This window comes from Tasmannia lanceolata, unplaced genomic scaffold (genome assembly GCF_043159265.1).
Source record: "Tasmannia lanceolata isolate RefF3 unplaced genomic scaffold, GAP_Taslan_0.1 ptg000015l, whole genome shotgun sequence".
In the NCBI taxonomy this organism is placed as follows: Eukaryota; Viridiplantae; Streptophyta; class Magnoliopsida; order Canellales; family Winteraceae; genus Tasmannia; species Tasmannia lanceolata.
This window is the reverse complement of record NW_027518692.1, coordinates 36724133-36744532: the sequence shown is the minus strand read 5'-3', so window position 1 is coordinate 36744532 and position 20400 is coordinate 36724133. Positions and strand designations below refer to the sequence as shown.

Below are 20400 nucleotides of genomic sequence, written 5' to 3'. Positions count from 1 at the left end.
ACCGTTAAAAAGCGGCAACATACCCTCGTTTCCAGGGGTGCGAATTATCCTAGAGGGGGTGCAAATTTATCATCGCCCATGACTTTTTCTTCTTTGGTAATTTGGAGACGTCCAAAATTTATACGAGCCTGACACGTGTACATGTAGACGTTATATGATCTACTGGGCCCCATGAGTCCCGTACATACATTACTAGTACTACCACTTCAACTATTATCTTAAAATAAATTTCAGCTAAAATATATATTTTTATTGAATAATTTTACATTATTTTAGCAAATCCTTATTTTTCTGGAGAACTATAATTACAATGTTTGAATGATATATTTTTTAAGTAGTGTAAGGCTAACAATTTTATTCAACATTATTGGTGCATTTCATTGCCCGAATTAGGCGGTAGAATTGGCATCCTATTCCAATTCAGCCCAGTTTTTGGGTTGGGTCGGGTTGAGCCCAGCTTTTGCTAAAAAATGAATAGGAATCAACCCGAACACCACCCTGATTTAAGGTGAAAGCTCAACCCGAATTGCACCCCTCCACTCCAGTAGAAATTATTGGATTTTTTTTTAAAATTCTGTTAACAAGGATATCGTAATAGGAAACGAAGTAAGATACCTATTTCGATTCCGATTCTGTCAAGAAAAACTGCACAATATAAAGGTTTCGATAGTGTGCAGTTATCCTACAGATTAGAGGGTTTGGATCATCCTATAGAGATGATTTACAGGGTATAGCATATTTATGTTGTGGCCCAACAAATGAACGGTTTGGATCATCCTATGAAGTGGCCCCCCACTATATGGTTTATACAATTATTGGACCTGAAATTTCTCTGCTAATATAAATCATAAAATTATATCACCAAGGATATAATACCAACGTGTCGATTTTCGACATAATACAAAATGGAATGTTCAATTAAGAATGGAAAATTTTTCATCACCAAAATCTCCAAGGATCCTTGTATGGAGGGACATAACTTTCTGTTGGGGGAAGAAGGCGAAATGATGCCACTGTTTTTTCCAAGAATGGTGCCATCTGTATCAAATACAGAGCATTCTCATGTCAGGCAATAGAAATACCGATTTATCATGAATGAATCAATCAAACACACGTTAGCAGTGAATGAGAATGATAGGCATAGAGAATTTAGAAGTTACTTTAGAATTTAGAATTTAGATGTTACTAATTGACAATGGTATGATATCATTTACTCTACGACCTGTTATCTGGAAATAGTCATTCTAAAGCAGGAAACAGTTTGAAAATACAGTAGTTTACAATTGAGAAGATGGTCATGTCATAATTAAATAATGTGTATAGAACAGAAAGAGGTAGACTTACAAAGTCCCATTGCTTGCTAAGAGTAGAAGCATTCAAAGAGTACAAATAACCTGCAACCAAAAATATAATTTGCTGAGAATAGAAGCATTTAAAGAGTACAAATAACCCGCAACCAAAAATATAATTAACATCCTATGGGAAAGTTGCGAGGTGCAAATTGTGAAAGAACCAAATGAAAAAGATTCTAGTATGCAATAAACGGATTTAAGGTTTTAAAGCATGAAATCATAGAGTCTTGATTCATTCCACTCTAGTTGATTCCCTGGAAACGAAGCCTTTACTATTACGTTAAAGAAACCCAAAAAATTAGCAATGGTCAAATTACCATTCCTTAATAAGATGAATGCGGAAGAAGAAAAGGGAAAAGAAAAGAAGCCTCTTGAAATTGCCTGTAATTTTCTTTTTCCTCTTTTTTCATGTCTTAAAATTCTTTTTTCATGAAATTGCCTCTCTTTTAATCTATTCTTACCATTCAAAAAAATGAAGAAGAAAAAGGGAAAGAAAGGAAAACTCCTATACTTGTTAGGAACAAGAGATTAAGAAAAGAAACCTCTTATACTTGTGGAGGAAGAAGAGATTTTGTCATTCAGAAAAGAAAAGAAACCTCTTATACTTGTGGAGGAGGAAGAGATGTTGTTTCTAATTAACTACAATGATCATAAGACTATTGTGTGTATTATGCGCGCGCGTGCACACGCGGACACACACACACACAGATATATATATATATATATATATATATATATATATATATATATATATATATAAAATTGTTATTATGTGAGGAGGACGAGGAGGTTAGGCATTTATGGTCCGGAACACCTATTAGTCAATCAAGTTCTAAGCAGGAACACCACTCTAGTCACACGATTCAAGTTTGGAATGATTGCAAAATTAGGTGTAGTTTTTTCATATTTTTTCAACCATTTCTTAGGTTGTTAGGCACTTGGGTAGTTATTAATATATCAGTTCACAATAGGTTACTGGGTAACTATGAAATTAGTTGTATTATGATCAGAAATGTAAGTTATCTCTACTCTACTCAGAGCCATTGCCGATATGCTGGGACATTCTTTGCCTATATAAAAGTCCCAAACCACTAGATTTACAACACAAAAACCTAGATCTAATAACACACCTCTACTTCTACAACCCTATATCCTAGAATTGAAATATCTATGTTCCCCATCTCTAGATCTGAACCTATATCCACAAGATTTACCCCCCACTCACCACCCACCCACGCACCCACATACACACTCACATGTACAAAAGAAAGAAAAGATTAATATACCCCTAACTGAAGATAAACATACTCCAAACACTCAAAAAGATATGTTTCCTTGAAACATTAATAACTTGCCAACAAAATTATTGGTAGGATCAGAAGATCAACCTTTTGTAAACACATCGGCAATCTGACTGCAGCTTAAGACATAATTGAATTCACCATCTTCCACTTTCCCTCAACAAATGAAAGTTGACTTCATTATGTAAGTGTTCATCATAAAAGGAACACGGGCAACGGAATTCCACGACTTCAAGGCATAGTACAAGGCCTTGAAGTACACAATAAACTCCGTACCCAAGGTGGAAGCAACTAAGTGTCAATTTGATATTCTTCCACGATTTAGGACTTTCTGCAAAATATACTAGAGCAAAACTCTAGGTGTTCCGACAACAGTCGGAATTAGATTAACCAATCACACTAGGGTTATCTCATTTACTTTATGTGAGCATTAAACCTTTAGTCCCTTACAGACAATATATAACCTTTTGGCAAATTTCCAATGATCCATACATTAATAACATTGGTACTTTGTAAATTTGCCCACCATATAGGTTATACACAGATAGGTGCAGATTTAAACATTCAATAGACCCCACTTGCGGAACTATTAGGGAACCTCTTTATCTGCTCCTATAATGAATCGATCCTGGGACCTTGGAATTGACTGAATATATCACCCTTAACTATATGAACACTACAAATGAAGTAATTTATCCATGTTCAATACTTAGGACTTTACCAAGATAGGCTTTCTGCAATCTCAGCAACCCTCAAGTCCCAACTAGGTGAATCTAAACTTCTATTATGTAGGATGCTTCACCTGAATTCTTTTTTATGAATATCATTGAACATGGCTAAGTACTTCTAGCAAGTAGTATACCATCAACACATAACACGAGGAAAATAATATTACTCCTCTGACCTTAAGATATATCCATTATCCTGTGACAATTCCTTAAAACTTAACATAGAGAGTACTTGATGAAACTTTTTGTACAATTGTCGGGAAGTCTGCTCTAAACCTTAAGCAGATCTCGAAGTCTACAGACTATGTGCCTCTTTCCTTAGCCTCAAGGATTGTTCGGTAGTCGTCACCACCAAAACATCTATAATATGGGTTGTTAAGTTATATGTGTCTTTTAATGTTCCAATGAGCATTGGTACCACCTTCTCTTGGATCACCAGTACCGGTACTACAATCTGGTTCTCCTTAAAGATGATTTTACTAAAGACACTACACTCCCACTAAGGTCACCATCCTTTAGAAGTCTTGACACATTTAATCCCGACAATATACGTACTATGGGTCAATCAACAAAACCTAAAACCCTTAAATACTTTAAGATAATCTATGAAATTGCAACTTATGGTCATAGAGCTTAATCACTATATTCGTGGGTTATAAACTTTTGCCTCATATAAACAACTCAAAGTTGCATGTTTCCCAATTTCAGCTTCCTTATGACCCATAAATCTTAAAGGGTCTTAGGCACAGCCTTACTTGGATTACAAAATACATGGGTGTTTTAAGAGTTTTAACCCACAACCTTAGGCAACAGAGAGTTGCATAAATGACCCTTATTGTTTTGATCGTTTATGTCAAGTTAATTCTCGACTCTTACCTTATAGATCACAAACAAAGATAGGGCCTCCTACTTCTGACAAGTGCTTCCAATGATCCTCTAAAAATATTCACTAACTACATTCAAGAACTCCTTTGCATTTTCGAGTCTTAAAAACATCTCGAATTGCATAAAAAATGGAGGTCGACCATTACTACTAGAGTGATACTAACATTGAACTCTCACTATTCATAAGCATCTTTTAGATGTGGGTTTAGTGAGACTGTCATTCAATGATACATAGTCTAGCCTTTTGTAGTCTTGAATTATGCAGATCTATTCCATCACTTGCTAAGGTTTCTGACCCACTAAAGTACTCAACATAATCGATATCTAGAAAAGACACTAAGATACCAACAACTTCAATGTCACAGACACAGACTTGCAGTTCCAAACATGCTCACTTCTTATAACACCTATTCAGTCCACAAATGGAGTTTAATTAACTCAATCCACGATTTTAATCAATCCAACTGAAAAGAATGACTAAAATGTATAAAATCATGATGATACATAAGTGTGCTTCTAATTAGATACCATATGTGCCATCGTGGGCCGTCTGTTGGGCCGTGCCATGATGCAGAATTGGTTTCTACTTTAGAAAACACAATACCATGATTATGAAGAGACACCGGTGTATCATCGTGGGTTGTCCGTTGGGCCGTGCCACGGCACACAATTGGTTCTCACATACAATACTCAGTCAATCTATCTTAAGGGAAAATTAATTAGATTGCCCAGAATCACAAAAAAACACAAAAATGTGACCCCGACGAAACATCAGACGTGTCATTGTGGGTCGTCCGTTGGGCCGTGCCACAACACACAAACGATTTTCAATTCAAGAAATCACAATACTGTGATTCTGGCGAGACACCAGGAGTGTCACCGTGGGCCGTCCGTTGGGCCGTGCCACAGCACACAATTGGCTCTCCCATGAGACCAACTAGGGCCAGATAACCCTATACTTAAGGCGCACATCACCGTTGGGCAGAAGCATAACCCCAAACCAAGTTACCCAGGCCTAGCCCTCTCACACCGCCTAGTTGTGCAAAACAACAGTCATCCCGTTGGGCTAAGTGTTGCTCTTGGACAAATAGTCGCAATTGAAAGTGGTTCATAGTCCATAAATGTGTCATTGTATGCGACACGGTGACACGGTTCTCAAAATTAACCACTTAACCTTAAGCGATTTTGTTTCCCAGTCGGAATCGCAGTTCTTTGTTCATTCATTTAGTGACCAATCATAACAAGATATAGTTCAATTTCAACTAAAAATAATGAACAACGTAATAAACTTGTGTATACAAAATCAACTTTCAAGTTCCATGATCAAACATAATTCAAGGTTTTAGGTTTTGAAAATACACACTATCAGTTTATTATAACCATAAGCTTGGGTTTTAAGCATATCTGGCATGAACTAATGTGCATTCAAGTTAAAAGTTTAGTCCCATCTATGATTTCAACTAATCATTTTAACCCTTAAGTTATATGCAAAACATAAAGCATATAAACAACATATATGGGTTCTTAAGTTAAGAATCAGAAACCAAAGGTGTTCATTGACTGAGTTTTAATCATTAAACAACATCAAAACTTCACATAACTGGGTCTCCATGGCATTTAGTTAATTCTTTAAGAGTTTGAAATCAAAATTAAACTCAAGGCCCACTTTAAAAAACCCAAAAGTTATAAAATTACACTGGAATTTTAAAATCCAGACTCCGAACACCAAAACAAACCTTGGAAACGGGTTCAGAATGGTCTAAAACCATAGGAACGGTCTAACCCAAGTCCAAAACCCCAAAATATTTGACTTAAAATCAAACTTACAAAACCAAAAGTCTTGATTTTACACTGTAACTATATCATAAAGTGCTTAAATACCAAAAATGACCTCAAAAATAGGTCCAGAACGGTCTGTAACATTATGAACCAATCTAATCCGAGTCCAAAACTCCAAAACTTTTGACTCAAAACCAAATTTATAAAGTCAAAAGTGTTAAAAATACACTATAAGTGTATTATACAGTGCTCAAATGGCAAAATGGATAGCAAAAATGGTTTTAAAGGGTTGCAAAACGTTCGGAACCAGTTTTACTTTAGCTAAAACCCTAAAATATTTGACTCAAAAACCAACTTGAAAAATCAAAAGTTTTTGAATTTACACTATACCTATATGATACATATACTAAATGCCAAAACTGACCCAAAAAATGGATTCAGAAGGGTTCAAAACCTCCAGAACTGCTATAATCTGACCAAAAATCTCACAAAAATGGGCCAAACCGAGTCAAATACAGATTTCGGCCGTTTGGGCCTATGGGCCGGTTCAGGTCAGGTTGGGCCAAGCGGTCTGGTGGGCTTAGAGGGTCTACTGGGCCCTTTCTAATTGAAAAGCCCGTTGCGGATCCTTGATGGGCCCGCCAAGCCTGACACTATTCATCGTCTTCTTCATTAAAATAGTGAAAATTCCAACAAAATCCAAAAAAACACTCAAAGTTCGATTTATTATTGCGGCTTCGTTTGAAGTCTGATTGAGGCTCACAATACGCCGTTGGACTCGTCTCTCGACGAACTTCGTAACCACGCCGGAAAATCTCCATTCGGACAAGCTGGTCGCCGGCGGCACACTGTTTTCCGGCGAGGTCCAAAACTTTCCCAAAAGTTAAAATTTTCATCTTTAAATCGCCGCCAAACGCAATCGAGACATTGGATCGACGAACCGTTTGTTGCGTTGGATTCATGGGAACACAAGCAACGTTTCAGTGCTATTTAATCATCAATCCGACTCCAGAATTGATAGCGGCACTCAAAATACAAGTTTTCACAAACCCTATTTTAATCACTTTTAATGCGATTTTCTTGCCATTTTCTCGCCGGAACCGTGGCTCTGATACCACATGTAAGTGTTCATCATAAAAGGAACACGGGCAACGGATCTTTGGCGGTCCAACTTTGAGAAAATCACAATTAATCATATGGATTGAAATTGAAACAGTAAAGGGAACATACCGAAAGCCGAATATCGTTTTGCTATACTGGAAGGATTCCATTCCGGTATTTCTCCTCACTCCACAACAGACGGTGATGGGGACCGACTTCCTCTCTCTTTTTGTCGTAGATTGCAAAGAGAAGGATGTAGAAATTGTTGTGTGCAAGTAGGGACCGGATGAGAGAATAAATAGACATTTATGGGAAGAAACATAACTCCTCATTACGCCGGTTCCCTCCCAAAAAGTCTCTTACATTTACACCCATTCTTTTATGGCTTTTCACTTAATGCCTTTTCACAAAACCAACTAACAAAATGATCTAGGCCGTTGATCTTGCACATGCCACATCCACCGTTAGGATAATTTCCTAACATATTATGCTTCATTCTTGCATGAAGAGTTGGATTCTAAGACTGTTTGATAGAATTTCAGCTGTCACAATAAAGTGAGGCTGTTCAGTCAAAAAAAAAAAGTGAGGCTGTAGAAAACTAATCGAAGAAAAATTGGACATTTATGATTAGATATTGGATGGTTTTAGGAGAATAAGCCGATTTTAAGTGAAAGGAAAGCTAACATGAATCTATGTTAAGTGGAATTTGCTAACATGTGCCTATTTTTAAGTGAGTCTTACTAACAAACACTTGTAAGATGCAAGTTGGCAAGGAGAAAAAAGAAAAGAAAAAGAATGATTTGACAAAACTAACCGAAGAGCAGAGAAACGAGGCTTTACAAATCAAAGGCAAATGATTTTTTAAGTTTGTACAAAAGGAGACACTAGGATTTTGAGCAAGAAAAATTCGTGAGAACAATAGATGATGTTTTGAAGGAAAACAAGACCATATTGAATAAAGGAACCAGAAAAGAAGAAAGGTAGGGTTTGAGAAGAACAGTGATGTTTTGATAATGGGAAGAGATATCCTGAAAAGGATAGAAATTTAAAAAAAAAAGAGGATAAAAGGAAGGTAGAAGATTGAATCGAGAGGGATTGGAAATACGATCCTTCAAGCGATCACACTTCGATACCATGTGAAATTGAGATTCCAACTACAATGATTAAGACCCCCCCCCCCACCCCCCCCCACACACACACACAGAGAGAGAGAGAGAGAGAGTTAATCCTCACTGAAAATATACATATACAGGCAAAAAAATATGAAATCGCAACTATATATATGGCTTAAGTCTTCAAGGATTCTCTAGCTCTCTTTGATTCTCTCCCGCCATGATTTGTCTTTGTAGTTTCTCCTTGATGTTGTATTCTCTTTCTCTCTGTGTATCTTGACCGTCTCAGTCCTTTCATTAATAAATTTGGCTACCATTTTCAAAAAATATATAGCTTAAGTTTTTTAGTAGTGCACCATATGGCTTAAGTTGCATATGTATTTGTAGAATTAATTACTTTCCAAATAAGTTAAGGATTGAAACAAATGATTTTCCAGGGATACATTATAAAGGACCATGTTTTAAAGGAATCACATAGTAAACATAAGCAACATTGTGAGGGGAAAAGTGAATTTTTCATTTTATCAGTTCTGATTATTTATATGAAAATGCTAAAAAGAAAGTCACTTTTATGCTCCTTCCTAGAAGACACCTATTGGGCCCCACTTCTGCGTCGTGTACGTGACCAGATCCATTGGTCCGAACAGCAACCATAAGTCCAGCCAAATTCCATTGAGAACACCTTGATCAGATGATCTTAGGCCCTTGGTTCATCAACCCTCGTGTAGGGTTCTGCTAAGAAACGATAAAACATTTATTTAGTAACCCTTATCTTATGCATGGGATATCCGTTCGGGATGGCATTACGACTATGTGGGTCGCCCCATGTTGTTCTACAAGATCAATGATCTTGAGTTCACATACATGCTCCCCTGTGGAACCCAAAAGTTTCCTTTTACTATTTATATACCATTTTTATTGTTTTAATGTATTTAATCTTATACTGATTGACTTTCTATATCTTATGCTGTCATGAATTTATCAGGATTTATCTTTCAGTATTACCATTAAATTGCACGGATGTATCAGCATGTTAAGTTTTCTAGTATTGTTGTGTCTAACACCAACACGATGGAATTGAGACATTATTATTTATAAAATTGGCTAGTAAAATACCGTCTCGCTCAGCAGTTGAAGCCACAGAGTGCCGAAAGATGTTTGATTCTTGAGCCTGCATAGTTCCAAAACAAGGGTTGGTAAAGAAGATGACAAAGTCATTATAGCCCTCCACCCTTTGTTATGCACCAGGGCACAGGCAAAAGGAAACTTAAAATGACCAATTAACAGGAAAGAAAATCAATTATGCATTTGTAGATGGGTCCCTATGGATCATCACAATTGCAATTCATGGAGAAAATACTCACAGATTTTGTAGGTGATTTTCGAACAAGATACTCATAGTACCAGTACGGCTCGCCATCAATCTGCACAAGGGAACGAGACAGGTTTACCACATGTGGCATGGTAATCATTTCTAGATGGATGGATGCAGTGCAACATATTGAAGCAAAATCAGCATAAAATTGAGTAACTTGCAAAGAAAGAAAGAAAAGGGGTATGTTAGCTTACTTTGACAGAATGTGCATCAAGAACAGAACTCTCAGCCATGCGCTGACCAGATGTGATACGCTGCAAGATTATTTCCCAACATGAGATGCACCTAACACTAGCATATGCAAATTCAACTTGATATAGTTTTTTATAGATTCAATTTAATAGATAGCATTATGTAGGTATCCATGCACATTCATGACATGCCCATAAATATATGCATGCATACATATCAATGTACATACGTTTTTTTTTTTTTTTTTTGAATGGTAGGAGCTATATAAATGAAGAGAATAATGCGACCAGGAGGGTCACGGGTACAATGGATGATAAAAAGAAGCTATACAAGAAAAAGAAGACATTTGGATATGACTGCGACTTAAAGCCATTCAAGGGGGCCAAAAGTCATAAACCACAAAGCTATCCTTTGAGACACCTTCCTTTGCCACTCGGTCCGCTTCCCTATTAGCCGACCTTTTAACATGAGGATAAAAGATTGCCAAACCCCCCACCTTGTCTCGAATTTCATCAAACCAGTGAGCAAATCTCCAAGGGATGGGGAGATTTCCCTTAAGCCATTTGATTGCATTATGAATGTACATGTGTATGATTATATAATATGTATGAATGTACATATGAACTTCAGCTTATAAAAAGACCAATTAGATTGTTGCCATTTCCATTCCTTGTTTCCATTAGACCCACATTGTGTGCAATCAAACTTAAAGCGAGGATGTAAGATGCCAATTACAACAAACTTTGTGTCGTATTCAGTTAAGGATGGGGGAAATACCAATGCAGATTTGTCAGAAAAAACCGAATCAGCAACATCTTTTGCATTCCAAGTATACTTGTCGTTCGATGTTAAGAATCGCGGATTGGGAGGGCCTATCTGCACCAAAGAAATTTAGTCATAATCCTTGAATCAATGACTTTGTAAAAGTTTCCTAAAATAAAGAATTTTCAAAATTTTGCTTAAGAGCGTTTCCATTGGAGTTACCGAAACCGATATCACGACATTATCAATCATGTCAACACGCTCAGACACAATGCGCTGGCGTGCATCAGCTGTTTTACATGAAAGCATTGTTCAATGAGATGCCTAGTTCTGAAACTTTAGTATTCTTTTAGAAACAAATGCAATGGCACCGTTAACAATGCTACATATCAAAACAGCATAGAGAGAGAGAGAGAGTTCTGAAAATATGCAAATAAAATGTCATCTTCTGATTAAACAAATCAGAATAAAACAAACTTACGAGATAGTGGTGCGGCAGATGAATATCGTTCTGGTTTTCGAGATTCCACCCTTAAAATAGATGAAAGAAGTCAACTTTGCATGAAACACGAATCATGATGAGACTAAACAAAATTGTATTTTGCACATATTGTGGAATAAAAGGCATCATGAACTCTAAAAAGAATCACTAGAATTTCAAATTCAGTGTCTAATATACGTGAAGAGTTTTAGGCCACAGAATAAGCTAGCAATCTGCATGCCATTTTAGAAAACAAATAGTAGGAGAATAATATCGAAGATCATGGCAAAGCAACCATTAGCCTCTAGTAGTAATCAAAGAACCTAAAAGTTACAAAAATAAAATGGGAAGTTAAAGAATATAAACAAGTAATAAAGAAAATAAATGATAAAATTCTATGGTAGTTAGGAAAAGTAAGTCGTTGACAATTAATCTGATAAATCAGTTGCCATCTCGTACCATACAGTTGCAGTTATGTCCAGACTAATCACCCTTGTGTGTTTGGGTTTGTATGTTCTATTCATATTTTGGGTCCAAAAAGATCCAAACTGGATCCTAAATCCTTTCATAGGGTGCTCCTCGATTACTCATCTATCAAAAGAGATATTGGCGTCTTGATCCTTCGTCTGAAAAAAGGCATGTCACTATGGATGCTAACTTGCTTGATTCCACTATGTTATTTTCATTTCCCACCTCTCTTCCAGGAGAGCATAGTAGTTGTATGGAACAGAGGTGTTCACTTCTTGACCAAATTCTTATGGCTGAGCCCATTCTTCCTCCTACAGGATCTAAAGTAACTAAAAATTTATAAGTGTAAGCGGGACACTGGAAGGGGAAGGCAATAGTAGCCGATCTTTCACTCTGGGAGCCGGGCAGTTACTATAGAACCACGTCCTACTGATATTTCTCCTATTCTTCTACCACTTTTGAGTTTAGCCCTGTCGAATTTGAGTTTCCTAGTGATCAAGATATTTCAATAGCATTATACAGAGGAAACCTATTTCTAACTTTCTTGGATATAATCTTTTGTCTCCAACATATCGTGATTTTGTCTCTTCCATTTCTCCAATGCCTATTCTCAAAAGTTTTGCAGAGGCAATCTCCAAACCAAAGTGGAAGGAAGCAATGTGAGAAGAGATGAAAGGTTTGCTAAAAAAATCAGACTTGGCAAATGGTTGATCTACTCAAAGGGAAAGAGACAATAGGCTATAAATGGGTCTTTACGGCGAAGCATATGGAAGATCGATCAGTTGGCAGATCTAGAACTAGATTAGTGGTTAAAGGGTATACACAAACTTTGGAATCAACTGTAGTGAGACATTTTCTCATGTAGCTAAAATGAATTCCATTCCGGTGTTACTTTCTCTTGCGGCAAATTATTCATGACCACTATTCCAACTAGACGTGAAGAATGCTTTCCTCCATGGGCACTTACTAAACGAAGTGGGCATGCTACCCCGCGGTCTTCGAGCTCTCGGAAATGAGGGAAAGTATGTTGACTCAAGAATCCTTATGGGCTAAAACAATATCCTAGAGCTTGGTTCAACAGGTTTAGCAGAGCAGTTAAAAGAATTGGATATAGCAAGCGTCATGCAGATCATATCCTCTTCATGAAGCATTTAGGGGAGTTCACCACTGCAATCATTGTATATGTGGATGACATTGTTTTGATAGGTAACTTCCCTGCAAAGATTGATAAGTTAAAAGGTTTTTTGGCTATTGAACTTAAAATTAAAAACTTGGGTGAGTTGAAATATTTTCCTGCAATAGATGTAGCCCGGTCAGAAAGAGTACAATTAATCTTCCATATAAAATATGTTCAAGATCTATTGAAAGAAAGTGAGAAGTTGGATGCTCGTACAGCAAAGACCCCAATAAACCCCAATCACAACAAGTTAAGCAACATTAATGGTGATCACCCAAATAAGGGGCCGTTTCAAAGACTTGTTGGCCATCTTCTATACTAATCACTAACCTGGCCTGATATTGCTTATGGGATGAGCATGGTTAGCCAGTATATGCATTCCCTAAGATCTATCTCATCTTGAGGTAGAAAAGAGGATAGTGACATATATATACATATGTATTTTTATTTTTTTTAATGCCGATCAATTCTGTTAAGAAGGCTTACTGTTTTCTAACCACAAGCATCTTCGAGTTGAAACATTTTTATTTATTTTTTAATAAGGTAGCCAAATTTCGTTGAAAAACAAAGCGACTGAGATGGTCCATACATCAAGGAAAGAGGGAAGGAGAGAGAGAAAAAAGACAAAATAAAAGTACTAAAATACAACAAAGCGAAGCCATTAAGGAGGAAGCTCATCATAAAGCACCAACACCTCTAGCGGAACACCCGCTCTAGCCAAGCCATCCGCAACCTCATTAGCCGAGCGGCGGATATGCTCAAATTCAAACCACTTGCACTTAGGTCAATCATCCACCTCATCAAATAAATCATCAAATCTCCAAGGAGGTTTTTGAGGACCATTTAACCAACGGATAACATTGGCCGAGTCTCCCTCCACAATAACCTTTTCCCAACCATCTCGAGCAACAAGTCTCATACCTTGATGAACAGCCAGCACTTCGGCTTCCATGGCATCAGCTATGCCAAGGGGGCCCGCAAATGCTCACAAGGTGGACCCCTCAGCATCTCTAAGGACTCCCCCAATACCGGCAGGCCCGGGTTCCCAAAACTTGATCCATCAAAGTTAAATTTAACAAAACCGGGAGGTGGTGGGGTCCAGGCTTGCAAGATTTTCTTCTAGTTTCTTCACTATTACAAACCTTGCGCCATCTTTCCCACATATCATAGGCAGAATTTATAGCAAAACCTCGCGCCATCTCGAGTTGAAACATATATTGATGCGGAGTGGACAGGGCCTGTTGATGATAGTAGATCTACCATAGGTTATTGCACCTTTGTTGGAGGAAATCTGGTTACTTGGAGAAGCAAGAAAGAGTATGCGGTAGCCAATTCAAGTGCAGAAATAGAGTACAAGGCTAGGGCTCATGGAGTTGCATAAGATTTTGTTGTTTGATTTAAGGATAAAGGTGGACAACTGCATGAAGCTTTGTTGTGATAATAAATCTTCCATAAGCATTGCTTGCAATCCAACTCAGCATGATTGAATGGAACACATTGAAGTAGACAAACACTTTATCATAGAGAAGGTGGATTCTTAAGAAGTGTGCCTCCCTTAGATGATGACTAAAGATTAGTTGGAAGATGTTTTTACAAAGGGGTGATATGATTTAAGTTGGATAAAGTTTTGAGCAATCTGAGCATGATTGACATATATGCCCTGCTTGAGGCGGATTCTTGAGTTATATCATATTGTAGCCCTACAAGGATATACTTGCAAATAGTATAAGTATGACCTAATATTAATAGAAGACACAAAACAGAGAAAAATCCCTTCATTACTTGTTGCTGAAAGAATTTGTCACGTCTCCCTTCTCTTCCTTCCTCTCTTCTTTTCTTCTCTTTCTTTTCTTGACCCAAACATCTTGTAAACCACAACTTATGTACATACAAATTGTTAGGGAACTTAACCGGGTAGAACACACCCCTAAAAGCTAGCCATTAGAGGGAGGGTGCCCATTCCCTTATAACCCATCCCCATCCATTTCACTTACCCAATGTAGGACTATTTGCTTTTGTGTGGAACCCAAACAATCTCCCCGTCCATGCGGAAGCAACATGGACAATCTCGCTCCTCCACGCGACGGCAACGTAGGAACCACACGATAACTACACCGGGGTTTCCGAGATCTTCCCTGAGGAACATTCCCGCCCTCAGAGGCAAACCGGGGTTACCACGCCCTGAGCTCTGATACCATTTGTTAGGGAATTTAATGTTGGTGGGAATTTGGATTATAATGAAACTGTAGAGTTGCTTCAAGGCGCGTAATCGCTTTCCTTAAGACAAATTTCGCCTACACCAGGTGTGTGCAAAGGGGATCCGCAAATTGCCTCCAAGATACAATGAAGCCTTGTAGGAATGTCCTACAAACGTTTGATGACACTTTGCAGAAGTGGAATCAAACCCAAAATGCCTTTCAAGAACTGCAAGCCTTAGAGAAAAAACACTAAAACTGTTTCTGCAGAAAACAGTTTTTAGTGCACTATTTAAAGAACAAAATAACTTGAAAATCAAGGTAATAGGAGATTGCTTGGGAGAGAAAGAGTAGTACAACAATAACTGATTTTCAGTCTATGAAAAAGACAAATTTCTGCTCTTTTTATAGAGCATTAGATGTATGTTTATTAAGGGAAACATCCCTTTAAAACATGCCTTGGATTGGCTTGAATAATGACCATTTGATCGCATCCCTTTATGATTTAAGTGGTTTGGATCATGCACAAAGTGTCCCTTATGTTTGAAAATCATCCATGACTGTTGGGAAGCAAAAGACATGAAGAAAGGTTGAAAAACGGAAGTGAAAAGCCATGTACATTTCTTCCCAACGGTTAATTTTTTAAACAGTCGAGGTCAACCGAGCCACCTCGGTCACCCGCCGGTATGCGCCTGTCCATATTATTTTTCACGATCCAAAGAACCACAGTCGACCGACCTACCGCGCTCGCCTGCCCATATCTATCTGGAAATTGTTCACAATTCCAGGTACCAATCCGCGGTCGCCCGGGATACCCCGGTCGACCGGCCCTGTCTTAAAATTGTTTTTATAATTTAAATAAAACTTGTGAAAAATCATTTAATTTTCTCAATATCATTTTGCAAAATCTCTAACATTTAACCAGGTAGAACTCACCCCTAAAAGTTAACCATTAGATGGAGGGTGCCCGTTGCCTTATAACCCATCCCCATCTATTTCACTTATCCGATGTGGGACAATTATATATATATATATATATATATATATATATATGTGTGTGTGTGTGTGTGTGTGTGTGTGTGTGTGTGTGTGTAGTTTCAAAGGAAAGTCAACACCATTTGTTCCGTAAACATGCAATCAACAAACGGATAGATAACTTGACTATTACACTGCAAGAGCTTAGTAGCAGACAAATAAAACTTCACAATCAGCAAAAAATATCATCCACCATTAACATCTGCATATCACTTATGCAGAAAATGCAAGCAACGAATAATAAACCGTTTAAACTAAAGAAAAGAGTGTCATTAAAACAAGGGAGAGTAAACATAATTTCCCTAAATAATAAATAAAGAGTCATTAGCTGCTATTCTGTCTCTCGGAGTTGTTTCAAATTCCTTATCACATGACTAATATCATCCACCATACCCATAATAAAACCTTACTAATATCATTGACAAACTCGTAATGACAAAGAAGTTTGAATTTCTTAAGTAGGAATTACAAACTACCAAAGCGTTTCCAAAGTAGAATATTCACTTCATTATAAGCACATACCATTTGAAGAGAAATTTCTCTGATGGCAATTCCACAGGGTACATAAAAGAATATGCATTTATATCATCAACTAGTAAAGACATTTTTATCTCTTCATCAGCCTCCACAGCAGCAATTGAGGCTACAACATTGAAGAAAAATACCAATTAATACAGTCAAATTAAGATAAGTACTAAATGAAAGAACCCCAATCTAATTCTTTCATCTACTGATATTAACCTAACATTAGTTTCTATCAAAAAAATATTAAATTGCACCATAAAATATTAAGGCTACTGATATTGGCACCACCACGTTTTTGACAATTGAACAAACTCACTTAGCCTTTTCTTATTTAATTGGTTCCTTAAGAACTTTTTGGGAATTTTAATAACTTTTTACAACTGGTTATATAATTAAAGACAAGGTGAATTTGTGCAATTATCAAAACGTCGTAGTGCCAATATCAGTAGCCATGCAATTTCCCAGGTTTATCTGAAATGAAAGAAAAACAATTTCCAGGGAAACCAAAATAATAAAATAATAAATACAGAAAACTCAAAATCGAAATCTAGATAGAAAAATAGAAAATTAGGGAATCTGAATTCAGTTTACCAGGAGATGGGAAAATAAGAGAAGCTGAAGAAGAAATACCGAAGACCATTAAATCCCTTCTTCCCAAAGCCTGAAAACTGTTCTCCGATATGGGTTCTGAAGAATGAGGGGTAATAAGATGGATTTTTCCAGAAAATCGATATTTTCTCCTGTTTGGAGAGCTTTGGGCATGGTTCCTGAATAGGAAAAAACAATATCTTAGAGAGAGAGAGAGAGAGAGAGAGAGAGAGAGAGAGATGAATTTGAGGCTACTGAGGAAAAGAGGAGTGATTGGGAATTTTACCTGAAGATGGAGGTGTTTAGAGGAAAGAGAGAGTTTGAGTTAGAGAGAGATGGAGTTGAAGAGAAAAGAGATGTCGCCATTTTTCTTTACTGAGCAGAAGCTCATCCACTCAATAGCAGTAGGGAGTGGGAAGAAATTTTAATTTAGAGCTCGTTTATAACTAGTAGTGGACCCCACGTAGATTTTTAACCGTTTGATTTGGAGGGCATTCAATAGTACAGTTAGGATCGTCCGATTAAAAGGTCTGGGTCCCCAATGTAGAGAATCTAGATATGGATTATACAATCCAGGTTTTAGCTCGTAAAATTCGGGATTTTACAATACTGGATTATAAAAACCATGTATCCAAACGGCCCCTAAGCCTTGTTTAGATTGCAAGAAAAACATTTATAACAGAAATTTTTTTCTCTGTTGCATGATAGAGCAGCCACATAGGCTGGAATATGGTTGGTTCGATTTATCTATTCTCGTATGTACAAAAAAAAAAGTAAGAAATTTTAGAAACCTTTCCAATCTTTTCCTGAAAAATCCTGCAATCCAAACATGGTCCGAGTAAAATCTAGAAGAGAACAAGTGGGCAAATAGTGTTAGATGAAATTGAGGGTACTATTGTTGATAGAAAACAGAAACTTGTTGCTTCAAGACGTGATATCACTTTCCTTAAGACAAGATTCGCCCCCACCAGTAGTGTGCAAAGGGGATCCACTCATTGTCTCCAAGATACAATGAAGTCTAGTAGGGAAGCCCTACTAACGTTTGCTGACGCCTCGCACTAGCGGAATCAAACCCGAAATGCCATTCCGAAAATTCAAGCCTTAGAGAATTTTCCAGATACTGTTTCTGCAGAAGAACAATATCTAGAATAATAAAAACAAAAGAAAACAGTATGTAGAAATACTTGGGGAATTTGTAAGAATGTAGAAGAGAGTTTAAAATCTGTTAGAATAGCAGAAAGAAATTGGTAATTCGATTCTCTTATGAAATGACCGAATTCTGCACATTTTACAGACCACCAGGTGTCTTTTCAGTGTGTAAAACACCTCTACATGGCAGCTCTCCAGAATTATTGAAATCTGACCGTTAGATCGCACCAATTTTATATTGAACGGTCCTGATCGATCTTAGAGGTGACTGTTGGTCTGAGTAAAACCTCTCTCCAACCCCGTCATCGTTAGATCAATTATTTATGGTGCGGGTGCACCTAAAAAAGCGCTATTATGCGCCCTATAGCCCATTGCCCACGCCGCGCTCGCGCGTGTGCGAATGGGGTCCAACCATGGGTTCAACCCAATGTGCAACCAAACAAGTAGTAGAAAAGTGTAGTGCTTTATAAGCTCTTCTCTTCCCTTTCTCTCATTCGGTACGGGACTATCTTTTCAACTACACTTCTACATCCTTGTAAAAGTAAATCTTTCCAAGAAAATATTTTCTTTTTTCCAAACGCTTTTGATAAAATATTTTCCAAAACACTAAAACATGCAAAATATATGATTTTGAAAATCCAAAATCACTAACAAATAGTACCCTGCAGATGAATTATAGGGTCTCACGTGGGGATATGTATATGCAATCAAGACTGCTGATCTTATAGAATATGGGCTAACATGATCTTAGTGCCATCTATGAACAGACATCATCCCATGATCTTGGCCGTCGGCCCTCCTTACCTCCTCCCTCTTCATTTTGTTTCCCTTCTCTCTGCTCTCCTTGCATCAAATGCTCTTAGACACAAAAACCAGCGATCGATCGGCTGTCGAACAAACCCCAAAAGAGGCTTGATGGATCAACGGCCTAGGATCGTCCGACCAAGGTGTTCTCATCAACAATCTGATCAACATGTCCAGTCACCATAAACATGGCACAAGTGGGCTCCCATGTTATCCACCATGCGTTAGCCTTTCCAATTTAAACTTAAATAGGGATTTTCATTAAACTTCAGATACATATTGAGTAAGTGAGATCACCATAATACAATTAAAGCTAATAATTACAAGCTGCAATAACATCAATAATAGTAGTGTTTACAATTAGAATATGAATAGAGACACAAAAGATACTATGGAAATCCAGCAGAGTTTGGCGTGATATTGGGGAATGTTTAATGGCGGTCCCTAGGGCTTAGTCGGGCGGAATTTGGAATCCCTGTTGGGCCTCGCGAACTGTGGATTTATGGGGAAATCCAATGGATTGTCGGTGACTGAGGAATGTCTGGCACTCTTCTTCAGGGACTTCAGAGTAACCAGTGTTACTCACGAAGGAATGAGAGACTTTAAACTCCTATAAATCTTAGAAATTTTCCACGAGTAAGGTCATTTGGGATATTTTCCAGGAGATCAGGGCAATTTTGTAATTTTTGATGGGATAAGGATATTTTGGCCATTTTTCATTAGATAAGAACATTTTGGTCATTTTCCATTATGAAATAGCATTTCAGGGTCTTTTATTTTTTTAAGTATTTATATTCTTCTCATTTTCCATGGAAATAACAGTAATTTGTTATTTTCATGACAGTGGTATTTTAGGATTTTTCTTTTTTAGATTATTTTTCTTTTTATTTATTCACTTTTCTCAATTTTCAATGAGATAATGGTATTTTGGTCATTTTTCAGAAGATAAAGCATTTTAATCATTTTCTTTGATTTAAGTGAATTTTAGATTTTTTTCTCTATTCCATGAATTTTCCATCCTTCTCTCTCTCTCTCTCTCTCTCTCTCTCTCTCTCTCTCTCTTTTTAAATTTTATATTCTCATTCTTTTTATTCGGACAAGGGGGTATTTTCCATGAGATAATGCCATTTTTTCTCATTTCTCAATGAATGTATTTTAGGATTTCCCTATTTTGGAATTTTCCCATTTTTCTAATTGTTTCTATTTTCTTTTTCATTTTCCCATTTTCAATATTTTGTTCATAGGATTTTCTAGGCACCTTTACAGGAGGCATTTCCTTTACAGGAGGCATTTCACGTGCCGGCTGCTGCATGAGAGAGCAGACACCTCAGATGAATTAAATAAGTAAGACAAAATCTGTTGAAAAGTGAGCCTATGTGGCTGCTTTCTCA

General features: G+C 37.3%; 1 protein-coding gene across 1 annotated transcript; it reads right to left on the bottom strand.

Moving 5' to 3' along the window:
• Positions 1-759: 759 nt before the first annotated feature.
• Positions 760-17487, bottom strand: PPD5 (PsbP domain protein (Mog1/PsbP/DUF1795-like photosystem II reaction center PsbP family protein)). The gene is made up of 11 exons (XM_077355631.1): positions 17343-17487; positions 17060-17235; positions 16466-16586; positions 11069-11118; positions 10810-10877; positions 10603-10701; positions 9828-9887; positions 9623-9682; positions 9375-9429; positions 1345-1394; positions 760-1038 (listed from the first exon to the last, which is right to left on the bottom strand). Exons 1-11 carry the CDS (start codon positions 17420-17422, stop codon positions 940-942), a joined length of 918 nt encoding a protein of 305 aa, XP_077211746.1. The 5' UTR covers positions 17423-17487; the 3' UTR covers positions 760-939.
• Positions 17488-20400: the final 2913 nt, after the last annotated feature.

Excerpts from the sequence above, each read along its gene's own strand:
- PPD5 (XM_077355631.1), bottom strand. The coding sequence starts at position 17,422 with ATGGCGACATCTCTTTTCTCTTCAACTCCATCTCTCTCTAACTCAAAC. Across the intron at positions 10,702-10,809 it reads ATGTCGTGATATCGGTTTCG|ATAGGCCCTCCCAATCCGCG; the intron begins GTAACTCCAATG and ends TCTTTGGTGCAG. Across the intron at positions 9,888-10,602 it reads TTTCTGACAAATCTGCATTG|CGTATCACATCTGGTCAGCG; the intron begins GTATTTCCCCCA and ends ATAATCTTGCAG.